Here is a 19,061-nt window from a genome sequence, read left to right as displayed (position 1 = left end):
GATCCAAAAAAGAACCATAAAAAAAATTGTGGATCAGATAGAGCCCAAGGTGCTTTAAGCCCACTAAAAGCCCACGAACTTAATGTGATCACGAATTTGTTTCAAACCAATTTTGGTTCAATCAAAATCTTTGACTGGACTCTTCTCAAAAAAAAAAAAAAAAAAAACTTTGACTGGACAACGATAAAATTTATGTGACTTATGATATTCCTAATAACTTTACTCTAGGATCAACATAACAACAACATTGCCTGTAAACTCATTTTCTGTATTAATTTACATATTGATTAATTTTTTAAAAAGGGGATGCTAATCAATTCATTCATATAAAGGCATCTATAAATGTAGATGGTCATTACATATGCTATAACATCTAAACTGTTTACGTATCCAAAAAAAAAAAAATCTAAACTGTTTAAATTCCTCTTATAAGTTACTATGCTATACCTCTTGGCCTCCCCCTCTTCTGCACCCGTTCAAGTCTTTTAATTTTTCTCATGCACAAAATTCATGTATATATATTACAACCATCCTAGCCCCATTTGAGTAGTACATACCAATAACCATTCTCTCAAATCCCATTTCTCTCTATCTCTTTCAATCTCATGGCCTACCCTTTTAACTTCTTTCTCAAACTTTTTCTAGCATTTTCCATGGCCTTCTTAGCCATGGCAAGGCCTCTTAACACTCACTCAAATTTAGCAACTCGCTTACAATTGGACAACCAGAATAACTGTTGGGATTCCTTATTTGAGCTTCAATCTTGCACTGGAGAAGTCATAATGTTCTTCCTCAATGGTGAGACCTATCTTGGACCCAATTGTTGTCATGCCATAAGAATTATACATCACGAGTGTTGGCCAGCCATGATGGGTTCACTTGGCTTCACTGAGCAAGAAGGTGATATTCTACTTGGCTTTTGTGACGCTTCTAATGATGATGATGATAATACCACTGCTCAAACATTGCCACCACCCTCTCCGATTGAGGGCTAAGAAGACTAGTTTCACTAAATTTGTCCCAAGAGTTCCACTGCCTTTATTTGATATCTCTAATAAAAAGTAGTTTGTCTCGTTTGGGTTATTTTATTTTATTTTTTTAAGTTCTATATTATGGTTTTGGCATTATTTTTAAGTCGTCTTGTTTGTGACTGATGCTTGTAGCGTTGATCTATCAGAGGTCCTTAAATATGGCTATGGATATGTAATGTGTTGAGCATCAATTTTCATTGTTAATTGCTATTACAGAAAATGTATGTATTGGTTTATTATTATATTTGTACTAGTAAACATCAACTGGCCTATTAGCTCAGCTGGTTAGAGCGTCGTGCTAATAACGCGAAGGTCGCAGGTTCGAGACCTGCATGGGCCACCTTTTTTTTTAACTTATCTATTTCTAAATCGAGCTGGGCTACAAGCCTACAAATAAATGGGCTAAGTTTGTTTGTTTTTTTCCTTCTACACACATATTGGGCCCAGCTAATGTGACAAAAAACTCCACCTTCAGACGTGGTTAATAAAATACTTCAATAATTTAACACAAAATGTGAACCCTTCTTTGCTTGCTTGAAATCTCTCACCCAGAATTTTTAAGTTATACATTTAGCATATTTTTAAGATTCGATGCCACTGAACGTCAAAATAAAACTTTCAAAGCATGTAACTATCACCGTACTCTTTAATTTGTCATCATTCTTTTGGTTGCATTATGTATATTTGCTCATTTCTATAATCTTCTTTCTTGGTCTTGGATCAATTAGGATAAGGAATTTTGTCCTTTACAATGAACAAATCTATAAATGCCAGATTTCTATTCAGTTAACCTACATAATGAAATAGTGGGGTGAAAAATAAAGTAATCTTTTAGTCATATATTAGTCTCTCTTTTTTTCTTTTTCTTTTTTTTCTTTGTGTTCTTTTAAGTGAATTAAAAAAACATATTATCAAATTATGTCAAACGGCAACATGGTCGAATAAAAAACTTTTTCCATAGTACTTAATATATTATTTTCATCACAATCATTGTGTATATAGTATTCAAATATTGATCATCTAGCAAGAAACAAAACTATGTAATTTATTTAATTCTAGCAAACTCTTATTAAATACATGTCACAAACAAAATTCAGGATCAACATTTCTTAAAAACTTTAATTTCCTTCCAACGAGACTCCATATAATATGAATCATTCCTCTGTGAATAGACTCCGCATTTGAAGTAATGTGTTTTTTCCCCATGTCCAGCAGCCTCATACTTGAGAACCCCATCTATATATATACCTTCACATCTGAGGCATCAACGTCATGGATTACATTTAGCAGGAACCACCTATCGTAGATGTTTGGGACTAGGACTGGACCCCCATTGTAAGAAAGTGAACCATTGTTTACTGTAAGCGCTAGGGTTGTAGCCTGAGAGCTAGCACCAAACACTTGCATGATGCACCCATATGTACCATTTGGTACGTACCCATATCCTTCAAATTGCCATACACCAGAAGAATAATCATATCCCTGAAAATCATGAATGGAGATTGGAGAATAGAGAGTTAGTAGTTTGTTTGTTTGTTTTTTTTTTTAATTGCTGGAAAAAAAAAGTTACTTAGAATTAAAAAATTTGTTTTTAATTTTACTAAAAGTTTGTTTTTCATCCCTAGAGCTAAATGATCAAATTCAAAATTTCTTAAGAGCTAAGCTTGTGAGAGAAACTGTAATTTATATAGGTAGGGACTAAGGATACCATTAAAAAGTTGAACTTCAAACTTATGTCATGTTTGAGAAGCTTGAATATTAACCCAGCAAATCAAGGACCACATACCAATTTCAAGCAGTATGTTTTAATTAAATTTTTAATAAATTTACTTATGTGTAAATTTTTAAATTCATTTTCTATAGGTAGAATTATATTTTTGACAACTTTCAGTAAATAAATAAATAAACTTTCAACAAAAAGTGAGTAGTTCTATAAAATTGATTGTGACTAAGTTATAAGTAAATAAAAGTTTAGCAAACGGAAATAAGCTAAGTTGATCACAAACTAAGTAAAAAATAATAATTATTATGGTTTCAATTTTCCCTTTGGATGATAGCAATATAATAATAATAAAATAAAATTTTAAAATGAAAAACTAACTCCATTTTTGTAAAAAAAGTTTTCGGAGGTATTTCATTAAAGAGGCCCATTATCTAAAACATGCAGGAAAGATTTAAAGACCAATTGCTTAACTATACTTTTTGATATATGGATAGTTGGAGGTGGGAAAATTTAAACCTTAAATTCTTCATTGGAAATACTAAAAGATACAAATTGAGTTACAAGGTTTTTGGCCGATTAATTACTTAACTATCCTTGAATGGCCTTATCTTACCAAAATTTTCTTTTTTTGGTCTTTTAACATTTGCACTAAATAGAAGAGCCATCAATTTCTCCTTTGGGGCTAAACAAAAATTATGATGATTAAATAAATATTTTTTTGCATATTATGGGTCTGTTTAGGATCCGTTTATTTTGTTGAAATTGAAAACTTTTTGCTGAAAGTACTGTAAATAAAGGTAAAAATTAGTTAAAATAGTATAGTGAGACCTATGAACAGTACCAAAAAATACAGTGAGGCCCATGAGTAGTAGCAAAAATAAGCTGAATAGTAAAATAAGTTGGCAAAATTAATTTTTGCCAAAGCGCGCACTATGTATATGCTAGATATATATGGTTGTTATACAGGTACAAACAAAAAATCATTATATAACACAATTCAAACCACGTATATGTGTGGTTTGAATTTATTTTTTCAAAAAAAAAAAAAAAAAATCCAAACTACATATAAACTTAAACAAAACATTGATCAAAATAAGATAGAAAAGAAAGTAGAAATAAAGGGACTAATTTTAATAATTTAGAATGTGCTTTGATTGAAGCACTGGATTGAAGTGGAGACAAAAACAATAACGGCGAAGCTTAGGTTATTGTTGTTGTTGTTATCCATTGGACCATTTTTAGTTGGGAACAACATAAAAAGGATAAGCCATGGTCATAGCAATTGTACTAAAGATAAATCAATATAACTATAATGTCAAGATTGTGACTTTAGTCAAATGCAAGTGAGTGATTTTAATTTGAATTGCTTAAGAGAACTACTTTTGAAAAGAAAATAAATTTATTGGTACATATAATTTTAAACAATTTTAATTGGGAATAGGGCTTGCAAGTGCACTACATACTAAAGTGCAAGGTTTTCAGACCTGTATCGAACCGGGAGGTCAGACCATGAAAACCGAAAACTGGGATGAAAACTGGTTTTTTAAGCATAAAGAATTGGATTTTTTGTTAATTTCATGAAACCCTAAAACCAGGATTGGACCGCACGAACCGGTGGCAAGAACCGTGAACCCCTTAGCATTTTTTTTTTTTAATAAAAACAACTTAACACAATTTTATTCTACTTAATTAAATTATCCATCTCTTACAAGGAATAAAAAAATTATAATTAAAATCTTTCAAAGATATTCAACTTTACTTCAAAAATTAATCATAAATTTTAATATTTTCATGGTTATTATTTTATTTTATTAACTTTCTTATTTAATTATTAAATATATGCTTGAAAATCATTAAATTTTCCTCACATATATATATATATATATTGTCAATTTTGCTAGTTTTATAAATTTAATATCTATATTTAGGCTTTAATTAATTATGACGTCATCACGATTCGACCTCAAAAACCTTGAACCTCTCCCTTTTATGGTTCAATGAACGGTCCGGGTTTGAAAACTTTACTCTGATGTTTTTTTCATACCTCCTATGAGACAAACTCTCACAATTTAAGCATGACATGGCTGGAAACCATTGAGGTGGACCAGGCAAGGTCAAATTAGAAAGGGTTGATTCACTGAGTTTTGTTCGAATAGATCCACCAAACTCTTGGAAAAGTTTTTCTATCAAGAACTTGTATATGTGATGTCAATAATCATACTATATTATATAAACTTTGCGAGAAAGAAAACAAATATATGGGCAACATTTAGTGCAAAACTTTGGTACAATTTCTTAGGTGTTATACCTTACGTTCTCCAATTGAATTTAACCAAACAGTTTATCAAAAATAGTGTTGCCTTTTCTAATGACAATTAAATTTTTTTTTTTTTTTTTTTTTTGATGAACTAATGACAATTAAATTCATCCATGTGGTTCATGGTCAAATTTAGTTTGGGAGCTTTAAATGCACCATTTAGAAAACTGTATCTAAGTTTTACTTATGTAATAATGACACAAAAATTAACAGCGGCTAAATATAATAATAATAAATAAATAAATAAAGAAAACCAATGCAGGCCACTAGCAGTGTGAAAAACAAAGCACATTGACAGCCAGTTAAATTTCATTGCAATAGGAATAGGTGAAATAGATACCATAAAGCATAGCGTTGAATTACTTAACCAAAGAGGACACCGATGTGTCCAAGATAACAAAATTTCATGATTCCCCTGCCTTAAACTTCCATAACACTAAATTATTGATTCTAAACTTATAGAAATATCCAGGAGTCAGTTCTCGAGAAGGCTGATAGCCAAGGCATAATTAATCTACTGTGACAAGGAGTTAGCCACATCAATTACAAACCGATACTTCACATCAGATTTGGCAAGCCTTTCCATAGCTGTGTTGATGTCTCCCATTTTGATCAGCTCAATGTCTGCGGTAATACCATGCTTTGCACAGAAGTCTAGCATCTCTTGTGTCTCTTTAATCCCTCCTACATCACTTCCTCCAACAAGTTTACGCCCTGCAAAAAGCAAAATATTAAAAACAAGATTGATCCAAGGCAATTGTCAAACCCAAGTTGTTGTACTGAACTGTTTTTGCTTGATGCTTAATGAAATTTCTCGTTTGTCCAAAAAAAATTGTCAAACCCAAAAGGGCAACAATCCATTTAAAGTTCTCATAAATGAAAAAGCAATTGTCAAACTTAGGTACAAATCCTTAGTTGTTATACCTTAGGTTCTCCAATCTAATTCAACCATGTGGTTACATTGACCAATGAACCACATAGTTGAATTTAATTGTCCTCAAAAAAGATAACACTATCTTTTCTACATTGCTCAATACAACCATGTAGTTGAATTCAATTGGAGAACCTAAGGTACGCCGCTTAAGGAACTGTACCTATGTTCTATCCTTCTTTTTAGTGCTGGCATTGGCTTACCCAAAACTAAAGGAAAGATGGGCAGCTCGAGGGGCTTCTCAGGCAAACCCACAGTGATCAGCTTCCCATTCAGCTTCAGCAGACTAATCAGCGGAGCCAGAGGGTGAACTGCAGACACTGTGTCAATGATGTAATCCATAGTATTGATTGCTGCCTGCAAAGTGAAAGCCCAAAAGAAAAGAATATTCAGAATAATTAATTCTCATACAATTCTAACATGTGGATTATTGGGACATGTTTATAATTGTGCAACAATAAGATCATCATAATGACATCAATTTGCAGAACTTCAAAAGGGACCTTAAGCTATCGCAACAGCTTAAGCAAAATACTTGAAACCAGGTATCAATCCACACCGTCATCAAAGTTGGACTACCCCCTTGTGCAGCCTAACCTCTTGATCCAAACTCATAAGAACCTAGACAAACTTTGATTTCCTTTTAACTTTTAAATTTTCAGGTTAATCAGCATACCTTCATTTTTGCAGGGTCACTGGAAACAAGAAATGAATCAGCCCCAAGCCTATTGACTGCCTCCTCCTCCTTTTTTGGGGAAGTGCTAATGACAGTAACTTTCAACCCAAAGGCCTTACCAATTTTCACTGCAACATGGCCAAGACCACCAAGTCCTGCAACACCCAAATGCTTGCCAGGCTCAGTCATTCCATAATATTTCATTGGGCTGTATACTGTGATCCCAGCACAGAGAAGTGGAGCCCCAGCAGCAGGGGGTAAGTTTTCAGGAAAGCGTAGCACATAGTGCTCATCAACAACCACAATGTCAGAATAACCACCATAAGTCTTTGTCCCATCTTGAGAATAAGAGTTATAGGTTAAAATCATTTGAGGGCAGTAATTCTCCAAATCCTGCTGGCAACTCTCACATCTCTTGCAGGAGTCCACTAGGACACCAACTCCAACTCGGTCACCCACTTTGAATTTCTTCACATTCTTCCCAGTTTTGGTTACAGTACCAACAATTTCATGCCTGCAAAATAAAAGTAAATATCTTATATATATAAAGGTTCCTCCAACATGCACTGCCAAAATTTCTCCTATTTTACTACTGGTTTGTCCAAAACTGATTACACTTTGGCAAGTGCAGCAGTGTGTGTGTGCGCGCACTTGCAAGCACTGCATACTAAAAAGAAAAGCCACAAGTCAAGTTCCGAAATGGCATTTAACATGAATAAAACTTGTTAATGGATTAATTTTCAATCTAGCAGCTTAGGGAACACATCAATACATAACTCCGAAAAGTTTTTACACCAGAGACAATTCTATCATATGTTTAATGGATGGGTGTGCCAAACTCACCTGGACTATCAGCTTTGTTCAGAGCCAAATACATTTGACTTTTAAAGTGAAAGAATGGGAAAGAATTGTTATCTTTTTCTTTTTTCTATAAACTATTTGGGAACTATGGAAATGTATGGATCAAAGATGTGTATCTGTTATGATAGTGGAAGCCCTGATACCAATTTGTTGGAATTTGGGGCTAGTGGAAGCGCATTCACACAAACAAGAAATAAAAACATCCACAAAAGACAACAATATTTAACATGGCTATGTGAACTCTATGCCTTCATCCACGGACAATGCCAACCAAAAATATGTTCCAAGAAAACCCAAACCAGGTAAAAAATCAGGGTTTCAATAATGTGTTTTTTCTTGTTTTTCACTGTCATCTAAAAAAATACAGTAGAACATTTCCTCAATGATATTTGGCTTGGCTGATTCATGGAAAACATCTTTCAGTAAATAATATCAGTTGGTAGCCAATTGTTTGAAGAAAACATAAAGAAGGTTTCTGGACACCAGAATGAATAGATAATATAAACTAAAGGTCAAAGCTGGCATTATGAAATAATGTTGGATGGTAAATTGATAAAGTTGGTAGCCTGCTAAAAATACTTAAACCCATTACAACAAATCACAGAAAATATGGCTTAAGAAAAAAAGAAGCAGCAAATGGTAGCATCTAATCCTTAGAAAATGGCATGCATTCTATTGATGATTAGAGAATACTGCTCATCTACCACCCAAATGCAAACCCTCAGTTGCCAAGCATTGAGTCAAATAACAAGCCAACAAGTATCCTAATTCACGCCTTGGCAAAATAAACTTCTAGAGTTTTTACAGAATCTCTTAGGTTGCAGAGAAAATGTTCCAAGAACTTTCTGAATGAAAAAATTTCCAGAATTTGACTGGAGATTTTAGTAGTTCCCTTGCTATTCATAACAAGTGTCTGCAGCCACCTATAAAGACCTCAAAACAGTGATATGGTGGGTGGTAGTATCAAGACTAGATGATTGGGTACTCAAACATGACCAACCAAGTAGTAAACCCAATGAAGAGATGGCTTTCCTGGATTGGTGGAAATATTATAGTGGAAAATGCCACCATGAGTCTCGCTTTGTATTGGATACAAAGGGCATTGCTCTAGAGCTGGTTCTTGAGAATTGGCATGTGCATCATTTCAGCAGAGGAAAGATGTAAAAAGTACTGGAATTGATCACTGTCAGATTGCGAAAGCATATAGAATGCTCTTGCTAACCAGGTGGCTTGTAATGGAATGATGTAAAGGTTGGTTAAACATATGAATTTACAAAAGCAATTTTGTTAACACAACCTGGGTAGACTTTTTGAATTTGGTTTAAGAATTTCACAGAGTAACACTGGATCATAGTACTGGCTACAGTACATCCTATCATTTTCTCCTGTAGACATAATAGGTTGCATTGTAGCATAACAACCTAGGTAGATTAAAAAAGGGGTAATCAAAGCAGTTTATGGACGCAAATTGACAATTTATCACACTTCATGCTTCAACCACACTACTAAACTCAAAAACAGTGCATTGCTGCATTGCACAGAGAACAAGTAATTACTACTCTCCATTAGGAATTCATTTATAGTCACATTTTCTATTATTTTATTTATGCAAGAAAATGTAATTTATGGTATTGCCATGCACTGGCTACTTCACCAGATTTTGCTGAAGTGATGTAGATATAATTAATAAAGAGCAAAATGTATAAACAAAATTAACCTTCCAAAAAATAACATTTAACTCTTTCTAGATGGTTAATGGTTAATAACACCATGCATAACCTCTTCCACATGGCAAAATTGGACCAACCTGATAACCCAAAGAAAAATACCCAACCTGAACAATAAATTTTTTGATTCAAAACAAAAAAATGGTTGACCCAACAAGACCAACCAGTGCCCGACCCGTTTTTAAAAATGTTTTAAAAAAAGTCTCGGAGTATACACCCTTGATAATGCCAGCGTTCATTCCCCAGTTACGCATTATATTGAGAACAGGTCTCTTATTTCCTTATTTAATGTTAGTCTTTCTTAGCAATCTGGATGGATACAAAACAGGTGCCCTAGCAAACCACCATACAGTAGAATATGAATTTAGTTTGCTTTTATTCAAAAATGAGAATTTGGGATTTTTGCACCATATTTTTTTTTTGATTGAATTACAAAGATATGGCAAAGTGCAGATCAATGTGTGGATTTTACAGGTAAACTACTGCAAGTAACCACTGTCTTTGCTTTGCTTAATTTTCATATATAAATAAAATAAATATAAAACACTGCATGGTCATTTGCATAGGGCACCCGGTTTTTCATTAACATTGTTTGTGAAGAAGAACATGAACTTCTGTTTAATTCTAGCAAATAATTTCACCAATACTTACTTCTTGACAATGTAAAAGGGGCATCAAAAGGAAGAGACCTATTATTTTTGTTTTGTTGTCCTTCCAAATTAGTGTTAATGTGTTATGGGATGTAATCTATAAAAGATTGGTTTAGAATTGCCATGTTCTTTCATTAAAATGTGATTTAATTTAATCTCTTGAAATTTAATGGCTTTTTCAGGCTAGTATCTGCTGATATGATGATGAAATTCTGTGGAAACTAATATCAAATTTATATTTCATCAAAGCTCATACTCATCCAGATAAGGGATGAATCAATGTCAAGTGTCAACGAAATTTTAACAAGAAATAAACAACTTTTTGGCTCATTGTTTTAACTTTCATAGAATTCAATAACAACATAAAATTCAAGAATGAGATTTCATTAAATTCTAACAGAAACATGCATGAATTATTATTATAAGTGGTAACCATGTACAAACAAAATTATCTATCTCAAATCAATTGGGACAAATATAATTTTGGTTAGCAATGTTGTGATTTGTAAACTCCAACATTAGACATCATAAATCATAAATAAGTTACACGAAAACTACTCTTTCCCCCAAAAAAAAAAAAAGTTACATGGAGCCTACGCAACCAAAAGATACATATAAATACTAAAATCTGTTTTAGCTCTGTATACTGAATAATACCTTCTACTTAACCAAAGAACCTTTTTTATTTTTTTTTTACCTTCATGAAGTAGTCCTTTAGAAGTCAAATTTACATCCCTGTAAAACAATCTAACTATTCTCAAATAACCCATATAAAAAATACGAATAAGTCCAATATCATACAGAAAAGTTTCCACCACAGACCACTGTCAAGCACACTGGAAAAGTAACATACAATGCATCATCCCCTAAACTGTGAATTGACAAACATCTTAAGAAAAATCACGGTTTTTTGTGAGATATGTATCATACCCGGGAACAACAGGATACATTGTGAACCCCCACTCATTCTTGACATTGTGCAAGTCAGAGTGGCAAACCCCACAGTAAAGTATTTTTATTGTGACATCACCATCTCCAGTTTCCCTGCCAATAATGCCAAAAAAAAAAAAAAAAGAAGCTCAAGTAAGTAAATAATAAAACTAGCACTATTACCAACTCTATCTTAAATTATCCATCCTTAAACTAAATAAACAAACATTAACAATAGAGTATTTTAGAAAAGAATTGCTAAAAACAAGGATGTCATTTGCCATTAAACCAAGGGTATTCTAGTTATTAAACTGATCTTCTTTTTGTCTCTATTTGTTTTCTACTATTGTTTCTTTAATTCCCCCAACAATATGACTATAGCACAACATACAAAAGATGAAAAGTCTAAGTCTGGGACCAGATGAAAATGAAATAAAACTGCTAAAAAACAAATTTTAGTCCCTCAACCATATATATATTATTGTGTTAACCATTCTTTTCAATGATTAGGCAAATCCATGTCTTACTTTATGGTATTTTTTATATATGTTAAAAAGAAATCAAACTGAGGCTTAGCAATATTATATACACAAAACACAAAATGCAAATCAGCTCCAGAGATTTTTGTTGATGTTATTGTAAAGGAGCAAACCCAGCTAGCTATTGGGTAATCTCTCTCTTGTTTTCAATATATTGTCTATGCGGATTATCAAAAAAAATCTACGTATCATATATGCAATACAAAAAAGATGGCTAAAATCGTTCATGGATATCTGAAATACTGCATGGCAATAAAAACCCAGTACCCAGAAAAGATTTTTTTTTTTTTTTTTTTAAATATTTTTTCTCATTGTGAGAAAATGGAAATGAATTTACAAATAAGAACCAAAAACAAGAAGAAGAAAAACAAAAACAAAAACAAAGCTACCTTCTGGAGAAATGAAATGGGGAAAGAAGCCCAGAAGAATCTTTGGCAGCCCAACCAAAAGCCTTTTGTGGGTGTTCTTCTTCTGGTGATTTTGCCATTCTCTCCTTTATCCACTCAAGTTTTCCTTTTGATGCTGTTTTCCAGTCTCACCAATGACTTGTGCCCACTAACAATAAAGCACCGAGCTTGTATATATAGGAAAAGCCAAAAAGAAACAGTCTGAAAAAAGAAAAAAAAAAAATATATATATATATATATATATTTAATTTCCTAATGCAACAACATTTCTATTTTAACAGATTTCGATTTTTTTAAAAAAATAGTGAGGGTAAATTAAATTTGTGTAACATTGTTGTTTGATGTTTAATTATTTTTAGAAAAATGTTATATTTAGGGGTGTTTACCAAACTACATAAACCACACAAACTGCAAGAACCGCACAAACCACAAGAATCGCACCAAAACTGCCCGTAAAATGGCATAACCGCATCGTACCACAAATAATAGTGTACCGCACCGCACAACACTGCATGGTGCAGTGCGGTTTGCGGTTTTATAATAAGAAAACTGCATAAACCGCACGTACTGTACCCTCTCTATATATTAATATATTTATTTATTTTTAATATTAAATATATTATTAATAGTTTAATAACTCTAGTTTTCCAAAAAAATAATAATAATAATCCTAGCAAGTGTTGACTAAAAAAGCTAACTCAAAATAAAGAAAAACTAGCTCAATAATTTAAAACTTGGCATAAAAAAAAAAAAAAAAAAAAAAAAAAAAAAAAGAAGGAAAAATTAGTTTTGGACTGAGCAGGAAAAGCCCAAAATTTGAAAAATATATCGATTTCAAACTACATCTTATACATAGTATCGCACATGTGATCGCAAAAATGAGGTGCGATGCGGTTATGATTTTGGCTAAACTTGAAACTGTATCACATCGCACCGTACTGCACATGCGACTACAAAAACAAGGTGTGGTGCAGTTATGGTTTTAGCTAAACTGGATCGCAAAGTACGGTGCTAAAAATGGCCCAAAACCGCACTGCGAATACCCCTAGCTATATCACAACATTTTTACAACAAATCTTATGTGTCAGATTGTACTTTCATAACAAATCTTATGTATTATATTATTATTGGTTGTTATGAGTGGACAAAAAAATAATTTAATTCGTGAATTCAAATTAAAAATAATAACTTTCCAGTTATGATTTGTTGTAAAAATATTATGGACGTAGTACTTTGCTTATAAAATTTTTATAAGTAAACATCAAACAACAATAATACACAAAATTTAATTAATATTTTATATTAAAAAAATTTATTTATTTTTTATGCTAAATTCAAGAAGGGTAAAGTTTCTCTCCAATTAAATTAAAAAACTTTGATAAATTGAATTGAATTGTTCTTGAAAAAAACAATATTGTTGGCAGTTTATTACTCAATACATCAAGGTATTTGAATTTAATTAAGAAACTCAATATATTATAATTAAGGTATATATCTAATTTTTATCAATTCAAAAAATAAAAATTGTGGTTGGTTAAAAAAAAAAGAGGATGAAACACAAATTGTACCACTAAGTTTGATTGAAATTCATTTTAGTCTTCTAACTTTGTTTTCATTCAATTGAGTACTCTAAGTTTTAAACTTATTCAATTCAGGTCTTTCGTCCTATTTTATTAAAAAATTTCCATTAAAAAAATATTTTTTTCCTACATCAAAAAATCTATAAAATTAATAAAAATATTTTATAGATTTTCAATGTGAGAGTTTTTTTTATTCAAATAACCTTTTTTTCTTTAGTTGATTTCACACTTAAAAACAAATTTTGAAACTTATAAAACTTGAATAAATTTGAAACTTATAAAACTTAATTGAACAAAAGTAAGACTAGAAAATTGAAATGAATTTCAATCAAACTTAGAGGGTACAATTTGTATTTTAGCAAAGACAAAACGTAATAGAAGGGTTAACATTGTGTATTGGCAACTACAAGTAGGTGAGCTAATTATACCAAGCAGAGAGAATGGTTCTTCTACTCCCCTTAATTATGGTACTACAATTCTTCTATGTCACTTCATTTGTTACTCTTGATATAATTTAGCAAAAAGATAAATTGTGAGTGGTAGATATAACTTTCATATAGACTTAGTGAAAAAAGTGTTTCTAAAAAAATATATATATATATATTTTTTCTTAGTCATTCACAAATTATGGCAAAAATTTGTTTTCTTAGACTATCTCATTTTAATACTTTGGGAATTTTAATTATAAAGTATTTTGTCAATTTGGTGAAATTTTGGGGATATATATATATATATATATGTATGTATGTATTATGGACGAACTGACATGCAAATATTATAAGAGTAACAAAATTGTTTTTCATTCAGAAAAAGGAAATAACAAATTAATTTTGTGCCGAACTGTAAAGAAGGTGACGGTTGGGAGAATAAATGCGGTTTTTAAGGCTGAGAGTACTATCAATTTGCAACCATGTTAGGAAAATTAAGGGCTCTGTCAGACAGGCTGGTCGGTGGTGATTTGAAATATATTGATTTTTATTTTATTTTCTTATGTACCATTTTTTATATTCTTTTTATAAATAATATCTCATTTTTTTTAAGGTTAATTGTATTATATATATATATATATATATATACACATTTGTATATATTAAGAAGATTTAGAAAGTTAGTTATTGTTTTTTTCTGTCAAAAATATTTCTAAATTAATTAATCAACAACTTAAAAATAGGGTTAAAATAGTAAATTGACAAAAGAGAGTTAGTTATTGCTTTTTTTACTGTCAAAAATACATCTACCTAAAACTTAAAAATGAGGTTAAAATAGTAAATTGACAAAAATAATAAATTTCTACTTCTATGTTGAAATATCTTCATTCTTCTAATAAACCCCTACTTTTACGTTGATTTAAATTCTTGCTTCTACTCACTAACTCTCTACAAAATAGGATCACTCTTTTGTTAGTTTTAAAACTCTTCTAATCTATAAAACTTACCTCATGTATTCATTTTTTTTTTTTTTTTACTTCATCAAAATGTAAAGTAATCTTTACCCAAAAAATAGAAGAACATCACGCGCGTACTTAGAGGCTAGTAAATATATGTAGAGATAAGTTCAAGTTATACCTAGTGTAACTCTAACTCTAACGATTAGGATCTAATGGTAAAAAAAAAAACTCTCATTAATACTAATATTCTAGTTAAAATCTCATTAATTATCTCTCATTAATTATATTTTATACCTATTTCTAAACCCAAAAAAGTGTTATATTTAACTCTCTCTTTACGTTTATCTCTCTATCTCTTAGTTGGGCTGATTTAATGGGTTTGTTCACGGCCAGAGAGCCTCTTGAAGTGCTCTTTCAACAATCTCTTGGAATCGTACTGTCTGATCTTCTTGCGTGCCATTTCCTTCTGATTTCTCTCTAACCTGAGAAGAATGAAATCTCGGCCGTCAGTTTATATAAAAAAAAAAAAAAAATCCAATGCCCCAGATCTAGATCATGATTCACGCAGATCTGGCAAAAAAATCAAATTTATTCGGAACACAAAAATAGGGGAAATGAAATATAATGAAGAATAGAAAGAGAAACCAAAATTAAAAAAATAAAAAATTACCGTTGAAAGAGAAGCAGGAGGAAGCTCACTAATATGAAGTTTGTGATAAATTTAGAAACAAAGAACTTTGAAATCTTTGAGTCTGTGGCTTGGTCTATTTATAATTGCCAACTTGCCAATTGAATTAATTTTTTTTTTTAAAAAAATACTAATTTTAGAATTGGGTTGGTTGGGTTCAGACTTTGGTGTAGCAGGAACTATTTTACCTGATCAGTTTCTGCATGTGATCAGGAAGGATGCTACTGAATGTGATGTTGCCTCGTTATATAATTGAATCTTGTTTCTTTGTCAATATATATACAAGTAAATTTTAATATCCATCACTGAAAACTGAGAAATGAAAAACACCTATCCCATCTACTATCATATCTTATCTGGGAAGACAAACTGATGATGGCGTAAATATCACCAGTGAGCTACACAATCCTCGCACGCTCGTAACGATATCTACATAGAAAAGAGAGAAGACCTAACAGAGAGCACTGGTGTGGTGCTAGCCGAATACCCTCCGAAGGTCAAGTTAGAACTATTCTCACAACTCTAGAGTGCTAGAGAAGGGTAAATTATGTGTATTTTGATTTGTGAGGGTATTGGGGCTTTTATAGTAGTAGAAGGTTGGCATCTCTTCCTTGGCGTAGAAGTCTTTTCCTTATAGGAATCCTCTTAAATAATCCCAAACGTGATGGACAAGACTTTTCCTTGTAGAGAAGATCTTCATTTACACGCGTATCTTCCGGAATCCTCTTCATGCTAGGATTCCATTTACCTAGGAATTCTATAGTGATTAAGTGTGTGTCGCAAGTATTTTCCATCTGGGGTTTCTGCTGTATCCATCCATAACGAGTCATTGCATAAGTTGGGCTTGCCTTTTATCGGCCCATAAACATGGATCCGTCAAGCCCATTTAATGGAAGTCCGTCAGGCTATATTTTTACCTTCTTCAGTTGCCCCCTTCACCTCATGGGTTCGTCAACCTTGAGTGGAAGGACTCGTGGGATGACGGTTCAAAGCTTCGAGGATGACGGTTCAAAGGCCTGTGGGTCAACGGTTTCAATGCGGATGCCGTGAACTGCGCCAACGCTTGACAGGTTGTCCGGAAGCCATTATGACATATGACACGTGTCGCTCTTCGATTGGATTTTATCTCAGATCGAAGCGTCGCTTCGTCTTCTGTGCACTTCCTCTATAAATATCAGTATCTGCCTTTCTCATTTCTCCATTTTTAGCTGAACCACATTGTCAGAGTTCAATCGTCATCCTTGTCAAAGACCACTCCGTTCAGTTGCTATATCCGTCATCAACACACTTCCTCTGTTTACTCACAAAATTGGTAATTACTCTCTTTTTGCAAGTCCCTTTTACCTGTAGATTATACTTTTACCCCCTTCATTTACTTTCCTAGACTTTATACACCCATCATAATTTCTAGATCTGTCAGAGTCTTAGGTTTTGCCGTTGCGTGTAGGCAATGTCTATTGCGTCAAGTAACCAGTCAGTTGTCTATGACGGGGCGGATTATGAGGAAGTATACCCGTCCGGTCATAGAGACCAAGAGAGTCTAGGCAAAGAGAGGAGTCTGTCTGCCTCTTCCTCGTCCTCAACAAATGAGGATATGGAGATAGCTGAACAAGAAGAGGTTTCCGATGATGGCGAGGAACAAACATTAAAATCCGTCGTAGGTGTTGATGGACTTAGGGAGTTCATCATGCTATCGGAGTGGACGGTGAATAATTTTGTGTCCACCATCTAGGAGAATCACTTTAAAACTCTTTGGGATAATTTCCAAATTCTAGATAGCATCCCCATCCGTCTGCCCTATAAGTCAGAGAAGTGCTACTATGAAGGGGTGGAAGGTGTCGGAGTGTATGAACAGATGTTAAAGGCGGGACTTAGGTTTCCATTAAGCTCCCTTCACCGTGAGCTCCTCAAATACTTAGGCCTATTCGTCAAAAAAGTGTCTCCAAATGCCTGGAGGGTCTTCATAGCAATGGAGGTCCTGCATGGTGCTATGACTGACAGTGCCAGGCGACTGATAGTGAGGGAATTCCTTCACTACTACCATCCGGATGAGATAGACAAGTCAAGGGGAATGTATAGTTTCGTTCCCAGGAGTCCGTTGTTGAAGGTTATATTTGAAACACCAGACTCAAATAGGGACTAGAAGAGCCGTTATTTCTTCCTGGAAGGTGACGAGTGTATATGTCATCCGGGGGATACGAAACACATGCCCGTTGACACAACTCGGGGCATATTGCATCCGTCCAGTATGCACCCGTCCTAGTTTGTGATCTTTTTACAATCGTTCAGTTTATTATAACTTTCCCAACAATTTTAACCGTTCTTCCTTTTTGCAGTTAGACGGCGCCCACAAGTTGAACTTGAGGAGTTCAGTTTTCTTGAGAAGATCTTTTCCAAGACCCAGCCGGAGGAAAGGACTTGGGTAAAATTAGTTACACTCAATACAATCCATTGGTATTACGATGGACCTGAGCCAACACCAGCAGTTGTCAAATACGAAGAAAAAATTCGCAAACGTAAGTCCGTCATCCTCATTCTATTTGAACGGTCTTCAATTTTATCATAGTAGTTAACTTCACTCGTTCACCTTTTTATAAATGGACGATGCTAAGAGGAGAGCATTGATCAGGTCATAGGCTGCAAAGAAAAATGAGACCGGTGACGTGGCTCCCAAGGGGATGGGCTCAAGCAACCCGTCCACAAAGAGAAAGCAGCTACCTAAAGGGGACCGTCCTGCTAAGAAGTCCAAAGTCCCATTGGAGCCCGTTGTAAGGCTAATGGCTGAGGGTGCGAAGACGGTTACCCTAGTGAAGCATGGGGCTGGTAAAGGCCCTATGAAGGCTCCGTCCATAAATCAAGAGAAGCCACCCGTCTTCCTCCACAAAGATTCTAAATATGACTTGGAGTAGCTCTCGTCCATTATGTCGTTAGAGGATTATGAGGACTTGGGCAACCACTCCACGAAGGCCATGGAGGAGACGGGTCTTTTTTGGAATCGCCCAAGTAATCCCACCCGTCACCTTTATGTTCGTCCTTTCTAGTTTGCTTTCAATCTAACTCACATTTTTCTTGTGTTTCAGGCCATGGTTATAATGAAAGGGCTGATGGGACGGTGCCTTACCCCATGAGACAGCCCTAGAGCGTGTACAGGCAAAGGCAGAGCAGATGGAGGAGGAGCTGAACCAGCTACATAGTTGGAAATCTACAATGGAGAAAAAGTTTGAACTTTCGAAGAGGGTAAGGAAAAATCTTGAGTAGAGCATTGAGGAGGCAAAGAAGGTCCTTAAGGGAAAGGATAAGGAGATAAAGGACTTGAAGGATAGGCTCCATTAGGCTAAGGAGGTGGTGATATGCGAGTACTGTGACTCCGACGTCTTGTTGTCAAAGCTGGGAGACTCTTTCCTGTAGGGTTTTGACGACGCCCTTCGTCAGGTTAAGAAGGCCTACTCGACCTGGATGTTTCAAATGTTAAAGTTGAGGACCAAGCTTAAACCTTCGTCATGCCTGTTGCCTCAGAGGATACCGACGACCTTTTTGCTGAGGGTGTAACTCAAGGCGATAGAGAGTTAGCTCTGGCCTAGAATGCTCAAGGTCAAGTTCAAACTGTGGCAGAT

The 19,061-nt window shown here is 33.8% G+C and overlaps 1 protein-coding gene and 1 non-coding gene across 2 annotated transcripts; one reads left to right on the top strand and one right to left on the bottom strand.

The window, feature by feature from the left end:
* The first annotated feature begins 1,297 nt into the window (after window positions 1-1,297).
* On the top strand, window positions 1,298-1,371 carry TRNAI-AAU. The gene has a single exon. It is a non-coding gene; the product is annotated as a tRNA-Ile (tRNA).
* Window positions 1,372-5,346: 3,975 nt separating this feature from the next.
* On the bottom strand, window positions 5,347-11,975 carry LOC115994716 (probable cinnamyl alcohol dehydrogenase 9). The gene is made up of 5 exons (XM_031118946.1): window positions 11,775-11,975; window positions 10,847-10,960; window positions 6,679-7,192; window positions 6,206-6,359; window positions 5,347-5,785 (listed from the first exon to the last, which is right to left on the bottom strand). The coding sequence occupies exons 1-5, from the start codon at window positions 11,870-11,872 to the stop codon at window positions 5,586-5,588; spliced, it is 1,080 nt and encodes a 359-aa protein (XP_030974806.1). The 5' UTR covers window positions 11,873-11,975; the 3' UTR covers window positions 5,347-5,585.
* Between the last annotated feature and the right edge of the window lie 7,086 nt (window positions 11,976-19,061).

Source organism: Quercus lobata, chromosome 6 (assembly GCF_001633185.2).
Source record: "Quercus lobata isolate SW786 chromosome 6, ValleyOak3.0 Primary Assembly, whole genome shotgun sequence".
Classification (NCBI taxonomy): Eukaryota; Viridiplantae; Streptophyta; class Magnoliopsida; order Fagales; family Fagaceae; genus Quercus; species Quercus lobata.
This window is presented reverse-complemented; position numbering and strand designations above follow the sequence as displayed.